Source organism: Xenopus tropicalis, chromosome 8 (genome assembly GCF_000004195.4).
Source record: "Xenopus tropicalis strain Nigerian chromosome 8, UCB_Xtro_10.0, whole genome shotgun sequence".
NCBI classification, from domain to species: Eukaryota; Metazoa; Chordata; class Amphibia; order Anura; family Pipidae; genus Xenopus; species Xenopus tropicalis.
Window position 1 is genome coordinate 77,985,698 of NC_030684.2, and position 26,084 is coordinate 78,011,781.

At 38.0% G+C, this 26,084-nt stretch overlaps 1 protein-coding gene across 3 annotated transcripts; it reads left to right on the forward strand.

Annotated features, from left to right (window-relative positions):
- The first annotated feature begins 680 nt into the window (after positions 1-680).
- On the forward strand, positions 681-26,084 carry esrrgr (estrogen-related receptor gamma-related). 3 transcript variants are annotated; one of them, XM_031892097.1, is made up of 7 exons: positions 681-1,384; positions 12,320-12,693; positions 18,106-18,222; positions 18,725-18,844; positions 19,209-19,370; positions 22,305-22,574; positions 25,022-26,084. In XM_031892097.1, the coding sequence occupies exons 2-7, from the start codon at positions 12,390-12,392 to the stop codon at positions 25,264-25,266; spliced, it is 1,218 nt and encodes a 405-aa protein (XP_031747957.1). In that variant the 5' UTR covers positions 681-1,384; positions 12,320-12,389; the 3' UTR covers positions 25,267-26,084. The 3 variants fall into 3 exon arrangements, with proteins under 3 accessions (XP_031747957.1, XP_012825111.1, XP_002938860.2); XM_012969657.3 differs by lacking the exon at positions 681-1,384 and adding an exon at positions 1,428-1,811; XM_002938814.5 differs by lacking the exon at positions 681-1,384 and adding an exon at positions 7,785-7,977.

The following is a 26,084-nucleotide window of genomic DNA, read 5'->3' on the forward strand; positions in this document are numbered from 1 at the left end:
ATATATGCGTTCCACCAACATTCAGTAGTTCCAAGTGAGTAAAGCCGCTATTGGAAACAACGGCCTCTGTTAAGTAATTCATTCCTCATACAGAAGTCAGGGGAACGCATGAGAATATGCTCACATATAGGAGCCCTAAATAAAATCTCACAATACACATCTGTTTCTATAGCATTGCAGAGTACAACAAAGTATAACTATTACTTAGGGCCCTTCACTGCACTTTTTTTTTTTTGTTTAAATGGGATAAGAAAAAAATAAAACATTGCATAATCAAAATAAAAAAAATTATTCTTAGGAACTCTCCAATATACATTAATGAGACATTTTTAAATTAGATACTGTATGCAATTAAGGTACAGGTATTGGATCCTTTATCCGGAAACCCGTTGTCCAGAAACCTCAGAAACCTGTCTCCCATAGACTCCATTTTAATCAAATAATTTGATTTTTTAAATCGATTTCCTTCTTTTTCTCTGTCATAATGCCTTGTAGGCAAAACAAGCCTATTGGGTTTATTAATGTTTTACTGATTTTTTAGTAGACTTAAGGTATAGAGATCCTAATTATGGAAAGACCCCTTATCTGGAATACCATTAGTCCCGAGCATTCTGGATAATGGGTCCTATACGTGTATTTGTATGCTGATTTCTGCACATGTGGTTTTAAAAAGGGTATTACAAGTCAGCTGTCTTCCAGCCAAGATACTTTTTTTTTCTTCCCATTGGCCATCCCCAACAAAATTGGCTATCATTCCCAAACTGCACACAACCTCGGTATGTACTTAACCAAAAGGAGAAAGAAAAACTTCAAGTGATTCTAATTGCTAACCACAGACCCTATGTTGCCATCTTGTCTCCTGTCCCCAGGATACCCTGGGCTTTGCACATGCACAATAGAGTAAAATTGGAACATAGAGGAAAAAAGCCACATTTTTGGTCTACTGCACAGGGCAACAGCAAGGATCCTGACAGAAAAAGATGTCATGAAGCACACAAGGCCAGTGTGATTATTAGGGAAGAGGAGCACCAGACTAGTCTGAGGTTAGCAATCATAATCATTGGGGGGTGCCTTAAAAATTGGCATCCCCTGCAACTTTCCTTCTCTTATAATCACAAGGGTGCCAATGTTAGGCATCACCCATTGATTGTAATCACTTACCTGATACCTGGGGCTGGTGCTCCTGTTATATAAAAACTGCACTGGCCTGGGGTACCTGCAGTCTTCTTTCTACTGTCTTTCTTCGTGATCATGGAGCCAACACATGTGCCAAAGTTCAGCTTTTCTATTTTTTATGTGCAAACGATGTGAAGGTAAAAGAAGGAAGAGGATCGCTCTCTCACAGCTACCCGGGGCTGGTGCGGTATCAGGCCTGGGGTATCAGGTAAGTGATTACAATTACGGGGGGGTCTAATATTTTTGCTACCCCCCCTCAGTGATTGTACCTTTCCCTTCTTCTTTAAAGCTGTTATTGCTATAAAAGGCAGCTCACAGAATATGGGGACTGAAATCTGTTTTTCTTTCAAGATAAAAATATCACAAAGATTTGAGCCTTGGAACTCTGCTTGCTGTATAACAAATTGATATGGCCTAAAATACTAAAACAGGGAATTTCACATTGTGTACCTTATGTGTGCAAGATGATTTTGTAATGTGCTTAGACGCAGTGTGTAGAGCACCTGAATTATTCCTGTTGTTAATGCCTAATTGGATTATCTCTGTCCTGCTGCCCATCTTGTCAACCTGGGAGGAGTAGGATGAGCAAACACACTCATCTGCATCCGCGGGCTTGGCCGGAGCACTGTGAACATGTAAGTGCAGATCCTGTCCACTGATCAATACTTTTAGGTTTATTATTATTGTGTGAATATTTTATTGGCAAGAGTGATGATTTACAGAGGGCTGGGAAAATGTTATGAATGGAAAAGTAAGTCCTTGCTGTGGATGTTGTATACTTTGTAGTATGACTGTTTTGCAAAAGTCTCCTGGCCAGAAACCTCTGCCTCACTCATGCCCTGCACAATGCCAAGACTATATCAATGTCTAATTCTTCTTAAATGTATCCAACAAGTGTACTGTTAGTAGCTAAATTGTGTGTATAGGTATTACATTTAGTGCATGACTGGTTTAAAAAAAAATATAGAAAATGGGTTATTTATTTTACTTTATTATTCACGTTTTAGTGTCTTGCTGCAAGTTTTGTTAGTTACACACACACTACATCACATACATGTGCTGCACCTTAAGAGGGTTTCTTTATAGCAGGTTCTCAACCTAGAGAACAGAGACAAGAATTTCTTATCCACCTCTATTTTTTTCTGGGAATGAGTTATTGTAAGTCATTTTTTGCTTAATTTAAACAGCTCAAAATAAAATTATCAATAAAAATAGTGGTCTTAGAGAAGCAGTTTGTTGGTAGCTGGGGTTGCTTAAATGCAAACAATTCTACACCAATAAAAAAATATGAACACTGACAAGTTGCTAGTAATAGGCTAAAATACTAGAAGGCAAAATTGTGTGCATTTAAATTATAATAACAAAGGTTTTCTTGACAATTTATACACCTTTTGCTGGTTCAGCCTATGCTGGTGAATAGCTAGTAAGGTGCAAGGCAGAGGGTACATGGATGCAAGGGAACATTGGAATTACCACCTACCTGGAAGAGGTGTTACTACTAGGGTTCCATATTTCCCAGCATTTGGAAAATGTAAAGAAGAACAACAAGAAATGACGCATGAAGCGCGGCTAAATGGTTTTTGACAATGCCCATTTTTGCAACCACACCCCCTAAATACCACTTCCATTTTTAAAAATTTGGCAGGTTATTTTGGCACTTTGAACACATTTTTGGGGGTTTTGGGGTCTTGTTTTATATAGTATTGCTAAAAAGGTGAAATTGCCATTTGAGCTGCAAGTCTCAGTTCCCCCAATAGACCTGTTTAGCTCATTAGTTACAATTGTATCTAAGTGCAGGTGTTGTCTGTTAGCTTTTCTGGGCTCTCTGCCAAGAGCTACTTATTTAGTTTAGTTTGAGAAACATTGTACCTTTTTTAGTGTTCAGTGCAGGAGATCAAAGGAAAATGAGGGACTTTTCAGTAAGAATCCAGGACTGCAGGCTGAGCTGTTAACATCAGGACTGTCCAGCAAAAATCGGGACAGTTGGGAGGTATGGGTTCCCTTAGTATGTTGCACCAACTCTGGCTTGTGTCTGTTAAATCGCACTATGTAATGAAGCACCTGAAAGAGATGCTTTTCACACAATGGAAAACTTGCGTTACAATTCACGGAAAAACATTTCAACACCAGTACATAGTAATTTACTGAAGACCACAGTTTCTGTGACTTGTATTTGTATCTTTAGTTTTAATGCTTTTTTGCCAAGCACAGGGCCCAGCACAGCTGCCCCTATTCGCCTGCCAACAATTTCATTTGTGTTGTGGTACTTTGTCCTAAAGTGAAACCCTGCCATTTTAACACAGAACAAAACCCAGAGAAGAGAGGGAGGCCTGAATCTAGATGCTTCCATCCAGAACTGCCCTTTCGTCAGGGAATGTCCCTGACAAAAGTTTCAATCAGGAACTAAAACGTTGGACTAAATAAAACCTCATATTTATTTAATTCTGCGACTCCTGCATGAAAATTCCTGCGTGTGCCGTTACTCTATATCTGTATACCTACTATTTTTTGCACTGGCACCCAGGTATCATCTGTATCTCATGGTGTGCAGCTTACTGGCAATTTGTATATATATATATATATATATATAAAATGCAGCAGACAGCACGCACCACAATTCAAATACAATTACCCTTGTGCCCAGTAAAACTTGGCCTATGAAAGTAGAAAAGACCAGCAGGGAGTTTCCAGTGAGTATATCATGTATATTATAAACAAAACAAAAAAAAAACAGAGGCACACATACATGCTAGGTTACAGCAACCAATTAAGGGACAGAGGCATGACTTTACTCCCACATTTCTTCCTGTTACAGTTAGAACCTTTTTTTCCTGTCAGTGAGTGAGCACAAAAATGATTGTGCATCAAGGTAAAAATATATATAAGGGCCATATTTCTGATATGTATATCTGAATAAGGATATATATTATCTGTTTGTTATGGTTAAGTATAATTCTCCTTGGTGATGTTACAAGAGTCATAGTTGCAGTGCAGTACAACCAAAGAGAGAATCCAGTTTACCAGTGTAAAGGAGAAGAATGACTCCCTCCTTTTGTGAATCTCTACCCCTTTTAATACAGGACATATCTTGCTGACCCTTCTGCTACTGATTGGCATTGCATTCATCAACTATGTTTATTATTTATATATACCATTAAGTCCTCCTCGATGATTTGGCTAACTAAGGGCTCTTACTGACAAGTTCCACTTGAGTTCAGCGCTTACATGTGTCTGTGTTAGTACAGCCCCATAAGGAAGAATGGGGTGCATGTCCACCTGTGGTGGATGAGAGGAGAACACCACTACAGTGGATCACAGGAAAAATATTTGTCTGTACAAGCTCTTACAGACAAAGGTGTTAAATAAAGGACCCACTTTATGTAGCATATTGTGGCGTTTGTGAGATGCTGCAGTTTTCCAGTTGGCCTCTAGATGGAACCCTACTCTCAACTTTTTTATGTAAATGCTGGGTTAATATGAATAGGAGACATTCAACAGACAGTTTAACACAGCTTTCCTAAAATAATAAATAAAAAACACAAATACAAAGGTATTGTAGAAATGATACAGTTTTTGTTTTGTGATTAACACAGATTTCCTGTAAGGATATCATGTATTGTTATAAGAAAGGATGGTATTAAGTTATTAGAAAGGATGGTCAGAAATATAGTAAAATTACAACACATGGCACAGGGTGTTCTAAGTTTGATTCCCATGAGGGGACTAGCTGTAAGGTTCAGGGCCACTCCTGCCATGCACGGCGATAACCTTGTCACAGATGGCAGTGTGTGGCACTTTATAGTTTTTTTTTTTTTATTTGGGAATTAAAAATTACACTATTGATGCAGCACCACCCCTCCAGCATGAAATAATAAAACATACAGACAGGTTTATTAAATCAATTTGTGTGTGGATACATGAAAGGGACCAGAGATTGCAAGCTCTTTGAAATCCCTGTATTACAGGTCAGTGCTATCAGGGCCAGGACTAGGGGCAGGCAGGGTCATATTTATATTAAGCCCTGTGCCTAGTGCCCCTAGTCTGCTCTCTATTGCCTTAGGTGCTTGTCGTCATTGTGTGACATCCCCCCCCCCCAGAAAGTCACTGCGCATGCGCTTCTCTATGTGTACATGTGGAGGGGCAAGGTGGCCAACTGGGTTGCCTAGGGCGTCCGGTCAGCTTGGCCGCCTCTGAGTGCTATATAAGTAAAGGATAGTGAATTTTACATAGTTTTTTGAGAGTGATTGGCTTTTTGTATGTAATCTATATCTTCAATAGTGTAAATGGGTTTTATTAACAATAATATAGGGATGCACCGCATCCAGGATTCGGTTCAGGATTCGGCCAGGATTCGGGCTTTTTCGCCAGGGTTCGGATTCGGCTGAATCCATGGTCCTGGCTAAACCGATAAATATCCACGTGAACGCATAAGGGAAAAAATTTTCGCTGTGCACGCCGACATTTACCCCTCCCAGATTCTGATTCGGTGGGGATTCCCTTGGGATGGATTTGGGGGTTTGGCCAAACCCAAAAATCTGGGTTTGGTGCATTCCTACAATAATACAAACATAAACTTATTTAAAGCTTTAAATTTATCACTAGCTACTTTCTACTCCATTGGTCCCATTTACTGTTTTTCTTTCTCCAGTGCCCCTAACTGATGCTCTTAATAGAAATTGTTGTCCAGGGTTTTCCTTTAAAACGTAATCTGGTCCCTTAAGACAGTGAAAAAAATAGTGTGTTACTATGTTATATAAAAATATAAATTATTAAGGATTTGTTCAGGGCTAGTTTGAGATCCTTGGGCCCCTGTAAAAGTATTCCTTCCTTCTTTGCATGTTTTTTTATTGGCCTGGAAGGTAAACATGCTGTTTGATGACAATGTTATTGATAAGTAAGAAGCATAAAATATAGAAAAGCTGGTATTTTTTCTGGAAAATGGGGTAACCCTAACCACTACCCCCATGATTATTGGTCATTTCATACTAAAGTTTTGTCTTCTGCTGTGAAAGGCCTTCATTTTGGGCCATGGTGGGCAGCCAGCACAATGCAGCTCATTCAAGCAACTTATTTTTGTTTTTACCCCACAATCACAGTTTACAACTATTTTTAATCTTTCCTAGTAATTCTGCCTGGTGACAGGTTTGCTATAAGCTCTATCTTAGCCTTTTTTTTATCTTATTTATTCTTTATTATTTTTATTTTTTATTTTTATTATAGAATTTCCAAGTGGGCTAAACATGGGACGAGACAGGAAATTAAACGAGACATGAAAGCCCTTTGGGGCAATTACCCAATAGCATTTCCTTGTGTCATTGCTATGAGCTACTTTTCAATATATTCCACCTCACAGCACTGCATGTGTTAATTTGTCTCACTCATCGCTGTGGGTCTGTACCCCCAGGGAAGAGACCGATGCTCAATGCATAAAAATAAGTCTTGATCTATTTATTTCTGCATTTAGGGTTGCTCTCCACTCCTGTGAGTAGTGAAGTATTGAACTAATTAACACATGCGTGGGCATATGTCCTAAATGCTCAAATGCAGTGAATGGGTAACAGGGTCACCAGCAACCTATGGGCTTATATGAATTGTTCTAAAAGCAGGAGCAATTCCACATGCATGCGTCCTAATCAGTGTGGGCAACAAGGCAAAACTTTGTACAACATGCCACTTAACCATAATAGATTTTGTCTTTGTGTAAATCAGCACTTTTTACTGACTTTTATATCCATGAAATGCAAGAAAATGAAACAAATATAGGTATAGTATCTGTAATACCGAAAACTCTAAATTACATAAAGGCCTTCTCCAATGGACTCTATTTTAATCAAATAACTGAAATTTTTAAAAATGATTTTTCTCTGTAATTATAAAACAGTACCTTGTACTTGATCCCAATTAAGGTATAATTAATCATTATTTGAGGCAAAACAGTCCTATTGGGTTTATTTCATATTTAATTCTTAGCAGACAGGTTAAAGTATGGTTATCTAAATTAAGGAGATACCCCATATCCTGAGCATTCTGAATAACAGGTTCCATACCTGTACAATGGTGTTTATCTGGAACTTTGATAAAAGGGTGTCAGTTTGTAGTAACAAATTTATGTGGGTACAGTAACCCAGAAAAAACAATCAGCAGTTAGCTGGCCTAGTATTATTAGAATATTAAAAGCAAACATAGGATCGGTTGCAAAGGGTGGAAAAGGAGGGGACAGGGTTGCCAGTACTGCACTTTTGTACCCCTTAGTGCTCTAGCATTTGAGGTCAGTAGTAAACAACCCTTTCTATAAATTACCCTTTTACCCCCCCAATGGCCACCTTAATTGCCCCATTGCACTACTGGCATACTGAATTCAGGTTGTAAGTTAGCCTCATTGATTTATAAAATTCATAAGAAAATATGTGGCTTATCTGCTGCTGGGAGATGTTGCTTTGCCACTGGGTGGGTATACCTGCACTAAAATGCCAACATCTTGTGTTAGGTGATTGCCGCAGATTTGGGTTATTCTTTCCTACAGAGCTATGCCTGCAAATAGCTAGCAGCCTGCTGTGTCCCCTCTATCCCCCCAGCACATCCTATGCAAATCCATGCGGGAGGGGTGGAGGGAAGGATGGAGGAAGAGCGGTGCAGTGACACCCAGCACAGTGTGTTGGACATTGGATGAGCAGAGCATTTTCCTGCCTGGAGTCTCACAAGTCAGTCAGGGTTACAGAACCTGCCCCTATCTATGGACTACCTAGAACTTTCTTGGCTAGATATACCTATGAACCAGCAGGACAAGGACCATCCAATATCGTAAGTAGTGAATAACTTATCTGCAGAAACTTATTGTGGCTGAACATAACCATACAGGATTTTATTTTCCCATTTAACAGAAATACAACTTTGTCAGCTTCAAACACAGTATTGTGATACAGAAACGGGCACTGGTAGAAAATTATTTTAAACTAAAAACTGAAAACAAAAAAAAACTAGCAGAATCTGCCCTGCCACAGCCAAGTCTCTGCCTTCTTGTTTGTTCTGGATATTATAGTGTTTTCGCTCTACATCCAGGTTGTGTCCTGAATCCACCACTTTGTACATTGTATAAATATTACTTCTGTTATTATTTGTTAAAAAAATTTCAACTTTTTACACAGTTAAGGAAAAGCAAACATTTTTTGCACTTAAATGTTGTATATGATTCCATTGGGTTAATCATGGTACTGACTTTGTAAATGAGAGCTTTAGATATTTGATAATTACTGGATTGCCTATGTAAGAAACTGAACACAATCAGATGTGTAAGAAATGCCAGTTAGTTCACTCTATCTGTAGCAGGATCTGTAGTTCAAATGGTTTCACAGGCACCATCTGTCGGACTTTGACGAATATGAAATCTGCAATTTTCCACAAATTATATTATTATCCGATAATCCTAAATCTCCTTGATTGCTCCTGATGTTTAGATAATTAAGATTTGGAAGTATTGGAAGAACACTGGTGGTAACTACTCAACTTCATGAGATATAGTGCAAGATCCAACTGAATGTGCATGAAACAGAGAATGGCAGTGCTCTGAAAGGGTTGGCTGGGAATCAAGAGGAATGTCAGTGTACTGTTATAAACCTCAAACAGTAGAATACATTGAATTCTGGAAAGCAAGGAAGTTAAGGCAATCAGACCAGTAAAACAATAAATTATTATTATCCTTTATAAAGTACTGGAATATTCCGTAGCACTTTATAGAAATGATACAGTTTAACATCCCTATTGCATTGTCAATTTTATGAGGAGTCAATTAGCCTTCTTATATGTTTTTCAAGTGTAGGATAAAACTGCAGTGCCTACAGGAATCTCACACAGATGCAGTGCCCTGGCTGGAATTTAACCTAGGACAAGCGCTGCTAGTCTGTTCACTGAATTAACTGCAGATACTTTGTACTGTGGGACACGCAAACCCCCTATATTTTCCAAGGGCATTCACTTGCAGGTAGATTTCCCTACTGTCATGCTGTAGTGCATATCCAACATGCTTTTACCTGTACAGCCACCAGTAGATGAATCCAGAGGTTTAACACAGTGTAGATAAAACCTAAATATTGTTTTTGATACAGCTTTTAAAAATACATCTGTGACTTTTGTCCAAGAGTCCTAGTTAGAGTGTTCTTTGACATTTCATGCAAATGCATATACATGTGGAGCATTTTATTATCATGCAACTGAACCAAACTAATAACTCTATTGTTCTTCCAGGTGTATCTAGTGTATTAAATAATCATTCACTCCAAATCTCACCCTGACTGGCCTTTTGGCTAAGTCCCAAATACCATATACCTACATAGCTAGGAGGGGGGCTTAATACGCTGGGAGTTTTTGTTATACCATTCAAAACAGAGGAATAACTAGCAGTTATTTGGCCACACAGCCAAATAAGCAAAATACATTTGTGGACAAAAGTACATTAATAAGAGATGCTGCCCAGTTTTCACTGAAGAATACATATTTTTACATAAAAAACAGCCAATATCCGATACAAGTGATGAAGAGGGACCTTACAATCTTATAGATAACTATAGAAAAAAGAGAATCTATAATCATGAACCTGCAGCTTCACTTGTCATAAGTCCAACCATTATATTTGTAAAAGATTTTATCCTATCATTTCTATCCCACAACCCAAATGAACAGAGTCTGGTCAGTTATAAGTTCCAAGGTGGAGCTCTAATTGGCACTTCAAGTGCTGTGTGTTTAATTGTGGGAACTACTGCAACACACAAAGATCCCCTCTTTAGTTCTTGAAGCCATTACTGATTTGCTTCCTATATTAGTTTTAAGTTTTATTATTAAGATTAAATTACCCCGTATGCGCAAATCATGTAGATATTGTTTTCAAATAATAGGAAAGAGACTTTGTTATTTTGCTTTGAGTGATGAAGAATGATAGATTTTTATATTTACAAATCACAGCAGGCACCCCTAGCCATCCATCTTATGGTAGTTACCATGCTCAACATTGGTACATCACCTAAAGTAGCTCTGCAGTAAGTAGAGACCTTGCCTTCTAGACGGAGAATGCTGCATTTGATGTTAAAAAAGTCTAGCAATTAAATTTGCATTCAAGGAGATTTTGTCTGTATTCCCGGAACAATTCTTGTGATACAGGGCCATCGCTTCATCTGAAGAATATTTTAACATCTTGTCTGATGGATATTGGAAACTAAATGTTTCTGTACTTAATAGAATTAAATTAAATTAGATTATTGGTTGACAAAGAAATCTGCTTTTTGTGTTTGGACCTGGATAGAGTTATTAATAGTAAAGATCAGCGGAGAGGGAGATGGTGGCTCTATGAGGTATAGTTTGCCCTTGTCCCTACCTGGACCAAGAATATATATTCTTACCTATGGGGCCCTCAAATATTTTTGCTAGCTCCTGCAGTGCTTGTTTTCTACATACTGTATTGAAGTAACCTCAACTGCATTTTAGGGGAAGCTGTAATTCACAATAATGTCTGTACAACTATAGGGCTGGGAATAGAGAAATAGAGTTCTATGCATGAATATTGTGCATAGGATACCTGTAACCTTCCAACTGCTTAACTTTAATACCCTGATCCTCTTTAACACTTTTGGCTGTAGATTGGCATCTAAAGGGTTGCAGATTGGATATCCATGATGTAAAGACATAATAGTGAAGGAAAAAAGTACTCTTGTTCCCTCACTCTCGTGCCCTAATGCCAGTCCTGTGATACAGTAGAGGTTTGTGTTGAAAAAGAGTCTCCAGAAAATAAAATGGGTGCAGGGAACAATGCATTCACCCAAAGAACTTTGTTTGCCTCAGCTCCATTAAGTTGTGATCTCCTGTATCCCCAATGTGCCATATTCGCTCACTTTCTGCACATGCACTGACACAAGTGCTTACAATTACAATTAAGCTTCTTTAGATAGGTGATCAGGGATCATATCCTATACATTTTATCTGTATTTCACTTTACGAGTGTTAAATTCAAACCAAACAAAACAAGCTCCGGTGATTGGATAAACAATATCAAGAGGGTGCTGACATCCAAATGGATAGAATCTATGTTAAGCATCTCTTTCAAAGGCCATTGAACTGTATTGATCAGGACGTCAACGGAGGAAAGGGAAAGACAGACAATCCTTTCATGTCAAGCCTCCATAATAGGGTTTCTTTCTGTCTGTCCTACCTTCTATCTGTGTTTATCTCTCTCCCTCCTTCTCCATACAGACAGTTGATATTATGGGATATTTTCTTTTTCTTTGACCCTAACAAATTTTCCTTGGAGATTGGGATCACACACTTGTTAGAGAATGCACTGGCAAGTACCAGTCTCAGTGAATGTTGAATGGTAGTTTTCTAGTTTACAAATATATCCTGCAATGCCAGAGGGAGTGCTGTGACCATATCTAATGCTCTAATTTGTGGCTAATGCTTCAGGGGAGTTGGTGAAGGGCATTTCATTTCTGGCATAGAACGTGTTATAGCAGCAATCTTTATCAAAATGAAGACCGGAAATTATATTACCTACCAGGCATTTTGATCAGCCAAATGCTGCTATTTTTAACCCTTCAATTTAAATGCTTCTTTCTTATTTTAGGCCTGTAGATGCTCTGGCAGTGAAATTGTTTGAGGTTTCAATGCCATTTTACAATTTTAAAGAACTGAAACAGGTAGAGCATTACTGGTGGATTAACATATGGGTCACATAAGAAATCCTGACAATGGAACACTTGTTAGGAGATGTAATAAGGTTTTAAGTTTGCCACTTGTTTAGTAACCCTTAGCAATCAATCAGCTATTTGTTTTTAAATAGCTGACCAGTAAATGCTGCATGCTGTTTGGATGCTAAGGGTTACTTAGACAACTAACACACTTAAGACCATTTATTACATTACCTCCATAGAACATAAAGCATAACAGAATATAAAATCTTTTCTCTTTCCAGTGCAAGCACTGATCCTGACTGATTGCATCATTGAAAATATCCTTAATCCGCTAATATTGCAACCAAAAAACTATTCATTCCCGTGCAATAACTAGTAAATGACTTGCTATTAAGTTGTTTGTTTTTTTAACTAATGATCAACATAAGTTCCATATGCAAATATGCAAAGTGATTTTCATTAAATTATAGGTACCTGTGTGGACTATCCCAGAGCCTGGGCCTTCAGGTGAAAGCTGAACCCTACAGCCCCACCTTTCAGATGGACACTGGAGGTTATTTCAGCCCAGGAGGACTGTCTGACACCAGCAGCAGTTATGGAGTATCTGTTGGGGGTCAGTCTCAAGGCCTTGACTCTCCTACTGCCCTGCTGGGATATTCTGACTCTGGGGATAAGATGCTTGCAGACAGCCCACCATCCCTTGTAGAAGACCCAACAATACAGTGTGCCCTACGATCTGTCCCCAAGCGTCTCTGCCTTGTTTGTGGGGATACAGCCTCTGGATATCACTATGGGGTAGCATCTTGTGAGGCATGCAAGGCATTCTTCAAACGCACCATACAAGGTAGAGATGAGGACTTTTCAATTTTCTCAATTTTGCTTCCCACAGGTTTTCCTCTTAATTAATAGTTTCTTTCTTCCTTTAACATCCTGTCAGATAAAAACCATATTGTCCTGTTGATGTTGTCCTCTTCCGACAGTCCTGCATAGACTGATTTGTCTCATGAGATAGGTGACAAGATCAGGCAAGATCCACTTAATTTGGCAACTTGTGTATTACCAGCTTTACATAGGCACCTAAACAATTCATCAAATCCTTATTTCTAATGGAGCCAGTGTTGAACATGATCATCACAGGCCTAGAATAATAATGACATATGCTAGAATATCTTGGAAAATAGGAAGCACTCAAAACATTCAAAACAGTGATGTATTCCACTCATTTCTGTTATTTACACACCTTGTTCCTAGTTAGCGTGAAAATCTGCGAGAGTGAATTAATATCTAAAGTCATGAATATTAATAGACCATTGAGTAACATGGCAGCCTGTCTATAGATATATGTCTCACATGAACCCAGAGCCACTGGTTCCACCCCCTGCCCTTACGTTCTGCACTAAGACAATGTAGTGTGACAGTTCTACGATGGAGGAGGCCAGAGGTTAGAGCAACGTAATTAAATCTTTATTGATCGTTTGTTGAAACTAAATACAGTATGAGAAAAAAAATACCCATACTTTCACAGTTTAACAAAATGCGTAAGTAACATATATGTTTTTTCTAACATTTGCAGACCATAATGAGACCTTATAAGCCAAAAGTCTGAAAGGGGTAAAGTATTCCACTGTGTGAGTTAGCCCCTTGTTTACATGAATAGAATAAAAACACAAGTGCACAGCGCTGCGGAATATGTTGGCGCTTTATAAATAAATGTTAATGTAATGTAATGTAAAAAGTGCTATTTCTCTTCTTTCTGAAAGAGACCATAGAAAAAGGTCAATTAAATGGTATAAAGAGTAATAATGGTATACATTTAATCCAGTACCAAATATATACACTGCTCTAAGTGTGATTTCTAGAAGTTTCTACTCCAGTGTATTATGTCAAATATATATATCAGTGCTCAATATACTTAATGCCAGTATGTATTTTTTACTGTAAGTGGGAAACCTAATAACCACACCTATAGCTTAGTGTTTACAAAGTCGTCCAGCATATTAATTGACTAAGCACACTCACTGTGCAAGCAACCTGTGTGCCAGGCTAATAACCCTTTGTACTGCCATATGCAAATACCCATCCACCCACTCAACCTCTGTGCATGTTTGATTAAGTAAAATTATAATGGTTGAAATTTATAAAAAGCATGCATAATTTCATTTATATTGCAAGTGTAACAGTATGCTTTTCATTTACAATCAAGGGAAGAGCAAACAAGAGGTGTCAGGAATTAGTTTGTAGTGATTTTGGGTTCAAAAGGATGTAATAACATACTTGCCAAGATACAAAACTTATGTTTCTTATCTTGAAGAAAGTCAGCCCAAATAAAGTTTTTACTTGTTTTGTCCAAATGGGGGTGGAAAAAAAATCTCATTCCAGTTCATTTTTTCTGTTTTACCAATAAACAGTATTCTACCCTAATGCCACATGTGTCTGTGCAGGGCATTAACAATAATCATCTATGGACAGAATCTTTTTACATTTCTCATTTGCCAACTTTTCCTTCTCTTTGTGCACTGAGCACCTGTCTGCTAGTAGTAAAAGGGGGCATCCATATGTTATGGCCAAGAAAGAAGCTTAAAATTGGTTAAATAATCCTATTGATCTGTGTGTGAAGGCAAAATGTGGCCAGTGTAAGGGAAATGCATCAAAGTTTAACCTCTTTGATGTTCCCCATCAAGCTTACGCCCTGAGTTATTCTGTTTATTGATCACTAATGGGATCATCTTGTTTGGCAGAAGGATAACAACTTCCTTCATCTGAGGATTACAGGAACAATTTAGTTATAGGTGTGTAGAAAGAGACTTCACTACCAGGGGAATATGATGATACTGTTCAGTCTCTGGTGAGACTAAATCAACAGTCTTTAATTTATGGCTCTCCTGATCTTCATATATCCCTGCATGCCTCAGTGTATTCTGGCTGGCGAGGATTCTAAGCATTGTAGTTCAGCAACAGCTAGGTAAATGAAAGTGAATGATATCTGAATGTAAGGGCTGGCTAACCATGGGAATTTCTTACTGGAAGCCACTACTGAGAGACCCAATTACATTTGCTCATAAGTACAAACTATAAGGGTATGTCTAAATAACCTCTATGTTTTTTTAATCTGTGGGTTATATATGCAATATAATAAGTAGTTGCTCTTTAAACTGAACATACAGAATACCCGAGAAAATATCCCCATTTTAGAATACTTCAGGGCTCATTTACAACTGCAGAGTGCAGGCACAGTTTGCTGCAGTTGTTGCACAAATATATGCCATTCTTTAAAGGAACTTGCATCTATAGACACTTCTCGCACTTCCACTTGGCACAGCAACTTTAATCCTGTCTCCTCTTGCAAATGATTTGCAGTGCACCTAGTGACACAGAGGAACACTGGACTTAACACCACCCTTGTAGCAGTAGCTCCAGGGTTTCCACAGCAGCCTTAGTCAATTGATACAAATCTGAGCCTAAAGAAATGGCCAAGCACCAGAAATATAACATCTAAACATCAAGCATTTACAGCTCAATAGTGTCTGATACAGAAGATGTCCATGTGCAACTACACAAGTTTTAATGCATCAGCAATTGCATTAGGCGCATCACCGCCGAACATCTGCAATGGTACTGGACTTATGGGAAAAAATGCTGCAATATGGGTAGAAACATGCTGACTTGTCCAAAAGGCCATCATAAGCAAATAATTCTATTTTTTTAATTATTTCCTTTTTCTCTGTAATAATAAAATAGTACCTTGTGCTTGATCCAAACTAAGCAGTTGGATTTTGGTGGAAAAAGCAATCCTATTGGGTTTATTTGTTTTTTTAGCAGTCTTAAGGTATGGTGATCTTATTAAGCAACAATCCCCTATCCAGAAAATCCCAGCTCCTAAGCTTTCTTTATACAGTGAAATCTCAATTATACATGCCCTGATTTTAAGTTTTCCCTCATTTTACACTGTTTTTTGAGGTCCCACCAAGATATAATACATAATACATTTCCTGGATTTTACACCATTTTTTCTGGTCCCCTAAAATACATAAAATAGGGGTTTTGTTGTAATAAATTCTGTACCTTTGTTGCTACTCATCCAGTATTGGTGGCCAGGCAGGAAGTTACTTTATTGATCATAAATAAGACCTCAAGAATAGATTTGTATTCATTAGTAGCCAACTTATCTTAATCAGAGATGGGGGTTGGTGGATAAATAAGAAACTCTCACATGTATAATTGTCATGGGAAAAGTAAATAGCGCTCCTCCAGCAGAATTTTGTTCTGAAATCTGTTTTTCACAAGAGAAAACAGTTTTTTTTTATGTTTAATTTTGAAATTTGGCTAGCCATTAGTTTGCCTCAGCTTTGTAACTTGTCAAACCTCCCTAAATTCCCCCCTAGCAATCTATGAATGCTTTAGGGTGATGGGACATGGTGAGACTTGTTGGCGACAAAACACCCATTTGCCTAAGGACCACAGCACACTGGAGGATGTGAGGGTATTACGGTCACTGTCAGGAAAAAACATTAGTTCAAATGGCCTGTCACAGTTTCTGCTCATATAAAATATGTTGTGGGTAACACACAAGTAGATGTGACAGACACTGCAGCTTAAGACCCTCTCTCCCCAGGTTACCTGGAGGCTGGAGAAGGTTTGAGCATTGCATAGATCAAAATGAACTCAGAAATTGTTTGCATTGCAAAAGCATCGCTAAAAATGCTCCCATGCTTCTAGTGGTAGATATAAAAATAGCACATAAGCAGGAGAAATAGGTGCAAACTTCTTCAGACTGAATAGCCTAAAATCAGTTGCATTGTGCAGTGCTGGCTCTTTCTGAAAGCACAGGATTATGTATAAAAACTAAGACGGCTGCCTACACACCAATATTAAAACTTATACAACACATTCATTAGTTCAAGAATAACATTTTAAATGGTGAATTACATGCAATATGTAGTGTAATATAGTATTACAGAGAATCATTTTGTATTACAAGTTATGAAATGGACGCAAATTAAATTGCTTACTTCAACCACTACATGGCTACTGTATTAATAAACAATAAAATGGGCTTCAGAGTGCTAATTGGTGAACACATGCCAAGTTTCCACTGGATCTGATTGCCTCTGTCCCACTCTCCCCCATTCAGGGGCCCGAGGAGGAATCCATCAGGCAGAAGCAAACAGTCAATAGTCATTAGTGTGTGAGTTCTGAGTGGCAGTGCAGCCCAACACATCCTAACACGGAAACCCCCAGGGGAGGCTCTGCCTTATATGCTAGGCTCTGCCTCCTCATCCCCTCATTTGTAATTAAACAAGCAGCAGATACCCCAAAGGAATGAGAGGGAAAGGGATGGAACTAGAGTAGACTGAACCATCATTTCCACCAACCTCCTGCGCATGCCATTCTTGTCATTCATACAGGGCTCTACAGTGCTCTTAAAAGTGCTTCTCTTCAAAGCTGCTGTATTAAAAGTGCTACATCCCAAAACGTACCCTCCAACTTCTCCAGTGGTTACATATACTACCTACTGCTGTCAATGATTATTTTACTGGTTTAGATATCTTGTTAATAATAACCATAGCTCTATTTGTTTTTACCTTTAACTTTCATATTTCATCCTTATACCTTTCCTTGTTATTTCATGAAACCAGCCCTTACCCCCCCTACACCCCCTTGCACCTTCCTCGCCTACTGCTGGTCCTGTACCCCAATCACTGGCACTGGGGACTAGGTTGGAGGAAGGTTCAAACAACTGTCAAAATCTCCTGCCCTGTCCTCAGTTCCGATGCGGCCAGTGGGTGGCATGCTGTCGCCAGATCTTTCCCACCCTAGGCCTGGGTTTTTGTAGACTGCAGACAATTCCGGGTCTGAAAGCAGACTCTGGGATTGCTGGGACCCAGGAGTGGGTGTCCATTAGAGGCTTAAAAGATGTTCAATTTCTAAAATACATTTTCAGTAAAGTAAATCTTACAGGAGTTATAGGCACCTTAGGAAGATTTTGCTGTGAGGCCCTGTAAATTCTAGTTACATATCTGACAATACCTGGGACATTACCTGTTGTCTCATATAACCCTTTAAGTTCTCGATTGCTCTATTGAAATCCTTCTACTGCTCATGCAATTACTTTTCCTACAACTTCATATAAAACCAGTCTATAAGTATCTTTGTTGCTTCACACAACCACTCACTATACTTCTTTTCAATGCTGCATATAACAACAGCTACATCAGTATGCTACTGTTGACCCTACCTTTCTGTTCTGCTTTTTCAGGTAATATTGAGTACAGTTGCCCAGTGGTAAATGACTGTGAAATCACAAAGAGAAGAAGGAAGTCTTGTCAAGCCTGCCGCTTCCGAAAATGCCTTAATGTAGGCATGATGAAAGAAGGTAGTCATATTAGAATAACACCAAACATTATTATGGCTCATTTTGCCCCACAATTTGAGAACTACTATTTAAGAGGGTATTAGTGACTGATCAGCATACAGTATATATGCATTCTTTGGGAATAATATTTGGTATAGCTACTTAATGTAAATCTCCTGGTGCGTAGCATGCTGATGTCTTTTTTGTGAATTTTAGAGGCTCTCTTTAAGCCCTTCATAATATTTTTATTATTTACTATTCACAATAGGGCCACCATGACTTCTAAAACTATCTTTATTTGCCTTACCTTTGTATAGCAATGTATGTTGCAAAGAAAAAATACAGCTTCTAATTACTGGTTTCTATTCTGCCCGTATCGTCACCCTTGCACCATGCTACAGAAATGTGTTTCGGACCAAATGGAAAGCTTTTTTACTTACATCTAAATACATTTCCTGGTCCATAATTAGATCAAAAGGGCAACTACTGATACTAGAAAATGAATCATACATGTTGTTCCCAGGAGTACGGCTGGACCGTGTTCGAGGCGGTCGACAAAAATACAGACGCCCTGTGGAAGTGGATACAGCAGATCCCTGTTCCTATATTACGTCTCATCACTCAGTCTTAGGGAAAAAGACAAGTAAGTATATAGATAGTATGTGTAGTGGAGGGAGTTGCTAAAAAATGACTAATATACTCCTGTTCAGTTCTGCAATATAAGAGAGAATTATAAGAGTTAAGATGTCATATGTGTATCTGTCAAATAAAATACTCCTCTGATTCTGATGCCAGGTTACCTGATTTGTATTACTTCATACTGTATACTATGTTTTTTATTAACTTAGAGGGTAATATAATAACAGGACTATATCATGGTGGAAATTTGCTGTTGCACTCCTGGTAGCTACGCCAGAAAATATATGTTTGGAGTCTAGTAACCCTTTAAGTTTGGGGTCTAGTAGCCCCTAAAGTCACTGTAGTAATTTCTTTCTTGCCTCTTACAGTGAACAAGGTGGTGTCACACTTAATCCTTGTGGAGCCAGGAGACATTTTTGCTACTCCAGACCCCAGTGTTCTTGACAATGACCTCCGCACACTGACCACTTTATGTGAACTCATCAACCGTAAACTCCTGATGACCATTGGCTGGGCCAAACACGTTCCAGGTTTGTTTTACTTCAGTACCCATAACCACTATCTCACCCATGTATAAATTAATACATATGAGATTATTATTCAAGGAACAGATTTGATCTTGCTAAGGGATATAGAGTTTCACCATACTACGTTTGCTGTCTGTCATTTATTCTCAAAATTCTCTTTTTGCACAATATATATACAGGTATAGGACCCATTATCCAGAATGCTCGGGACCAAGGGTATTCCGGATAAGGGGTCTTTCCGTAATTTGGATCTCAATACCTTAAGTCTACTAAAAAATCAATAAAACATTAATTAAACCCAATAGGATTGTTTTGCATCCAATAAGGATTAATTATATCTTAGTTGGAATCAATTACAAGGTTCTGTTTTATTTCTACATAGAAAAAGAAAATCAGTTTTAAAATTCTGAATTATTTGATTAAAATGGAGTCTATGGGAGACGGGCATTCCGTAATTCGGAGCTTTCTGGATAACGGGTTTCCGGATAAGGGGGTCCGATACCTGTATATATATATATATATATATATATATATATATATATATATACAGTCCAGAGTGGGAGGCACACCATAAAATAAAAATAAACCTAGGTGCCAGAGCTAGAAAATCTTCAGATAGGTAAAGGATGTCGGCACTCTTAGGATTTCCACAAAAAGTCACAAAAATAAAGCTTCTTTTTTAAATGCAAGTGGTGAGTTTTATTATTTCCAATGTTTCAGTCCTTTACTAGGACTTCCTGACTTAAGTCCTAGTAAAGGACTGAAACGTTGGAAATAATAAAACTCACCACTTGCATTTAAAAAAGAAGCTTTATTTTTGTGACTTTATGTGGAAATCCTAAGAGTGCCGACATCCTTTACCTATATATATATATATATATATATATATATATATATATATATATATATAAATAAGACTCTTTTAAAGACCCATGTTGATGCAACTATCTTATATATAATGCTATGTAATTTTAGCGAATTAAATAACAAGTTGGCAAAATCTAGACTCATACAAAGTGAGACAAGTAACATGGTGTGAAGGTATCGAAAATATATAGTAAGTCATTTTGCAAAATTGTAGCTTGGAGAAATGGAGTCGTGGGTAGGGAATCAGATCTGATCTTTAACCAGGGTACAAGGCTGCAACCTATGTAAATATATATGTAAGTATCCTAATATACTCGCTCGAGGATACAAATAGATTGACACTGTGTTTCTACCTGAATAACCGAGCAGTAAAATATAAGGTACAACCCACATGGTAAAACACAGAAAGAAAGTATTGCTTTTAATGCAATGGGGAGTTCTTGAAAGTCATTAGTAGCATTGGAGCCTTACCTGCAGATCTATCTCAGACTTTAACCTGGGTTCGTTTATACAGTGGCACTGGCAAGCTACAGCAAAATGATTCTGCAGGGATATTCACCCAAGGACTAAATAAAATTAAAAATTGGAAAGGGTGGATAAAATGTGAGAGAAAAGTCTTGGATATTCTAGAAGCTTTAAATGTTACATAGTTACATAGTTAAGATGGGGTATGAGTGCACATTACTATAAGTAAAGAAGGAAGACAAAATAAAGAAACAGAGTTGGAGAAACTTAGGGAGAAAAGGGAGAATAGGTACAGTATAAGTACCAAATACTAAACTAAATATGAAAAAGGAGAGCAGGGAAGAGAAATTTGCATTTCAGCATTAGGTGAATTAAAGGAGAAATCCTATATTACAAGAAACGGCTGGCTGCACTGCTCTGAAGAGGGCACTGAATCCAATGCCCTGGTGTGTGGAATTTGATCAGATTGATTTATTTGGGTGTTTTTTCCATGGAGAGAAAGACAGTGGACCATACTAGCTTACCACATAAATGTTGGTTTAACAAAATACTTTGTACAAGGCTGCATGTTTTCTCCAGTTATTCTCCTCCTGGCAGATTCTGTGCTATCAGCGCTGGCATCTATTGAGTGGCTCAGAAAAGGAGACAGATTGCCATCTCCCAATTAATGGTATTCAGGGTCTCTTCAGCATTTGTGTCCTGAGAATGACACAGTAGACCCCGTTAACAAGAATGGCTGCCCCTTCCCTCCTGTGATAAAAATCTCCAATATTTCCCAATTAAGTTAACCACTCAATAAAAAAAAGAAACAATTGTATTCAGATGTTTGAAAAAAACAGTCTAGGTAATGGGTAGATGACAGCACAAAGAGGAGGTAATTGAAAAAATAAAAACAGTGCGTGAGAGGGCATTCGGTGCCCCTGTGATATTCTGCAGATGAAAAGCTGTTAAAGGGCAAATCCCATGCAGAGAGAATAGAAGGTTATACTGTTGCCCATAGAAGGTGAATTTTTTTACAGATGTAAATGCCGGCAGCATGACATACAGAATGATTTGTATGACCCAAACACTGTATAACTCTTTATTGCGTTTGCATGTAACTACGTGCTATTTCACCTAGTATTCCTGTTTAGTGTGTCCACCTCTGCCTTTTGTTACTGTATTGTAATTACCAAATGCATATTTCTTCCCCAATTGCTTTTTAGCCTACCCCTGTAACCATGATTAAGTCCTTAAATCATGCCTTTTTTTGTTTCATACATGCTCTCTATGCAACATCTAGTGCTCCACATACCCCCATCACTCTTTAGTTTGCTCACTGTAACTAGTATGTATGTATATTATTTGATCGGCTATATTTCCATCTATTGCTCTGCCATAACCCATAACTTCCTGTATATTACCCATTCAAAAACTTTGTTTTCCTGCAGTAGTTTCTAAATTTTATATATATATTATATATATCAGCCAATTACTTCTATTCATAGATTTTCTATATGATGCTCCATATAACTTCTAATATTGCTCAATATCAATATCAGTCCTAGACTGACACAATGTCTCTTTCAGTTGCTTTACATGAAAACTCTGTGTTTCTCTCTATAGGATTCTCCGCACTATCACTTGCAGACCAGATGGCTCTGCTGCAGAGTGCGTGGATGGAAATTCTCGTCTTAGGGATAGTCTTCCGCTCCGTGACACTGAGCGAGGAACTGGCTGTGGCAGAAAACTTTCTGCTTGGCAGAGAACAGTGCAGGAGCACCGGGCTGCTCCACCTTTACAATGTGTTGCTTCAGTTAGTGAAGAAATACAAAAAGACCAGGCTGGACAAGGAAGAATATGTCACACTTAAAGCAATGGCTTTGGCCAACTCAGGTAACTACCACAATTTTTAGTACACTATGTCCATTATAATATATAATAACTGTATTTACTTTCTACACAACACTCGTGAATTTTCAGTATAGTCAAAAATATATCTTGTCATTTTTTTACACTGAAAAAATCTCCACCCTACAAATAAAATGTACTTTTTCTCAGAATACATTTTATGCCTTTAGCAGTACAATCTGTGTCCCAGTGCTGGCATTGGAAGGACTATTGGACTAAAAATATCCATGAGTTCAGAATACACAATTAGAGAATACAATATCACCAGGCTTCCCATAAATAAATGTGTGTTAGCTGAAAGCACCGATAGTTTTGCTTATGGTTTTCTATTTTTTGGCTTGTTTTGACTGCCATAACCTGCCAGTACACACCCCTTCCTGCCCTAATCATCCAAGTACCTGAATATAAATTCACTGGATATCAGTAATAGAATAAGCAAATTGAGTTGGTTTGGAGTTTTTTGCTTACAAATTATACAAGTGAATTGTGAGTTTGTTTTATCAATTTCTCACAGGGATGAGGTGTTGCATGTTGCAACTGTTTAATTTAAACCAATATAATTTAATCAAACACATGCACAAGCAATGACAAATTAAAAATATTTGGTAAATCAGGCAAAAACATTATATTTTGGCTCTTTCAACTTTCTTCATCATGTGAGACTGAAGCCATGAGAGGTTCTTTATTGACATCTGTCACTGACTCTTACAAATAGGCAGCTCTGCTTTATCGATGGCCGTCTCTTAGAGTCTGGCACTGCCAATCAATAATGTCCCAGGGTGTTTTGTGTGCTGGATGGATTGGACAAAAACAGGAAGGGGGGCAGAGAGAGTTCTCTACTCGCAGAGTAAGCAAATGCTTTGAAGCCTCAAGCGATCTATGCATCAAATGGATTAGCTTTATTTAGATTTGAGCTTTATTTGGCTCTGTGTTCTTTATCAGAATTAAACATTAAATTCAATTTTTTAAAGTGTGAAAACTCAGCAGGGAAAACAAATTCTTTATATGTTGCCTTTATACAGTGACCCAAAAGAGTGGCAGATGCAAAGTTATGGTAAAGCTCCATGAAAGCTTTTATAAAAATGAGTCTCTAGATGAATCATTTGACATATGAATAGCTATGTGTTGGAATATGTGGTTAATTCCACTTTAATTCAAATCAGTTACTCTAATCCATCCTCTAGGTCAGATGTTATATCATTTGATACGATATGCATAAAATGGTGAAAGTGTGTTTAGTTTGAGAACCTTAAAGATAAAAATGGTCAGCATGGACTGTACCATATTGAAGCAGTGGTTACTGCATCTGCAACTCCAAGATTGATCCCCTTATAATTAAATAATCCATTAAACTTATTGATTAGTGACTTCTTCGTGGTTTACTCTTCTTTAAAGCCCTAGAATATACATACATACATACAAATGTTCATACATGCAGGCAGGTGTGTGTGGATAACCCTTCAAGGAATAATCTTAGTGATGCCATAGTAACCTTTTCACAGCATATTTGTACACAATGACCAAGACTTTGTACCCTGGTGGGTTACACTTCCATAGACTCTGTATCCACAGGGACAGAGACAAGTAGGAGACGCAGGAAACTAATTTACACATTTTTTTTTTCTGAATTTATTATTTGTCTTCATCCATCTTGGTACATTTCAGTTAGACTAATTGTTAAATATGGCACTGTCTAGTTGAGTACAGAAAATCAGACTAAATGGCAGCCTTCCTTCCAACCACCTGTGAGTAGGTAGCCTTAGAAAATCTCGTCTGAGTGAACTCATTACAGGTACCAGAAGTTAGATTGTTTTATGAAAAAAATTATGGTGATGCTGTAATACAGACAGGGCATACCCAGATTTTTCCCAAGAAGTTATTATCTATTAGTATGAGTATATTGAATGCTAACGTCCACTGTTTGCTCATTGGTTCATCCCCTGACAAGCATACAAATATGTTTCTGTTTCATTTAGGTTTCCTCTCTGATCAGAGTTTTTGGAAATAAAAAAAAGGAAAGTCATATAGGCAGATCTGAAAAAATAAAGTTCCCATAAATAGTGAGATATATATTAGAGCAAGGAGGTATCCATTCAGAAGAGCAAATGATGAAGTCAAGAAAAGAGGCTGGATATCATGAAGCATAAAGACAAAGGGGCCTATTTATTATGCTGTGTAAAAGGGGCCAAAATTTGCCACACATCTGGCATTCGGATGGCAAACTTCTCCATTTATTTCATACAGCTTTTTATCCCCTTTTTTTTTTAGCAAATTTCATTTTACACTGCATAATAAATAGGCCCCTAAATGTAAAGAGGAAAGAAGTGATAATGACATAAATGCAGATATGGATGGAAGAACAGAGGAAAATAGCAAAAAGGCAAAAATATTGTTTAATGCTACTAACAAAACGCTTATTTTTTATCTGGTAGACTCCACTAGCATTGAGAATATGGAGGCTGTCTTGAGTCTACAAGACCATCTACACGAGGCCCTGCAGGATTACGAGAGGGAAAACCATGGAGAGGACAATCACCGCTCTGGAAAACTTCTCATGACTTTGCCTCTGCTGCGCCAGACAGCCAATGAGGCTGTACGCACCTTTTGCCAGATCCGGCTGGAGGGGAGAATCCCCATGCACAAACTCTTTCTTGAAATGCTGGAGGCAAAAATGTGACTTAATGTGTGGCCCTCTCATCTTACTCTCAAAAGACTGAGCCAAATTGCAACAAACCAAAATGCAGGGCAAACTTGACTGATGTTGACACATGGGCTTATTGTTTATTGAAAAAAAAAAACAAGCATCCCATAATTCCTGGAATTGTGGGTTAATCACAGTGAGATTTAACTGCACAGTCTAACTTGTAAATAGATATTTTGCCAAGAAAAACTAGTTTGTTATGTTTGCTGTTTAGCTGGAATAATGTTTTGCAAACAATATCACAGATTACTGTATTTCAGTGTACTGGCATTTTGGTACCGCTCTTATTGTTGATGTATATGTGGTAGATACAGAAACAGAGGCGTGGCACTTTGTCAGGAAGTGTTTGCATAAAATCAACATCTGTCTGTGTACAAGGAAGCAAAGTTTAATCGTTGATTCCAGTACATTCCATTACCATATACTGTTAACATGAAGAACTGCATGACAGTAATCACCCATTTTTCTGTGATCTTCTCCTCAGCAAAAAAAGTATAAAATGGCATATCTTAAATATGACTGGATCCTGGAAAAAGCATCCAATCACAGCTTTGTTCACAAAAAGTGATAGCAATAGTTTAAAGAGTACCCTAAATGAAATACCCTACTGGGCTGGTGCCCAGAGGAAGTTTATCACAATGATTCCCTACCTGATGAAAAGACTTACAATCAATGAGTCCAATGAGTAAATAAGTAAACTAGTTTTACCTCTTAGCAAATTCATTTTAGATAGAAGCTTAAAGGTCCCCATACACTATAAGATCCGCTCGCTTGGCGATGTCGCCAAGCGAGCG

Excerpts from the sequence above, each read along its gene's own strand:
- esrrgr (XM_002938814.5), top strand. The coding sequence starts at position 7,910 with ATGGACTACCTAGAACTTTCTTGGCTAGATATACCTATGAACCAGCAG. Across the intron at positions 12,694-18,105 it reads CTTCAAACGCACCATACAAG|GTAATATTGAGTACAGTTGC; the intron begins GTAGAGATGAGG and ends CTGCTTTTTCAG. Across the intron at positions 18,223-18,724 it reads TGTAGGCATGATGAAAGAAG|GAGTACGGCTGGACCGTGTT; the intron begins GTAGTCATATTA and ends TGTTGTTCCCAG.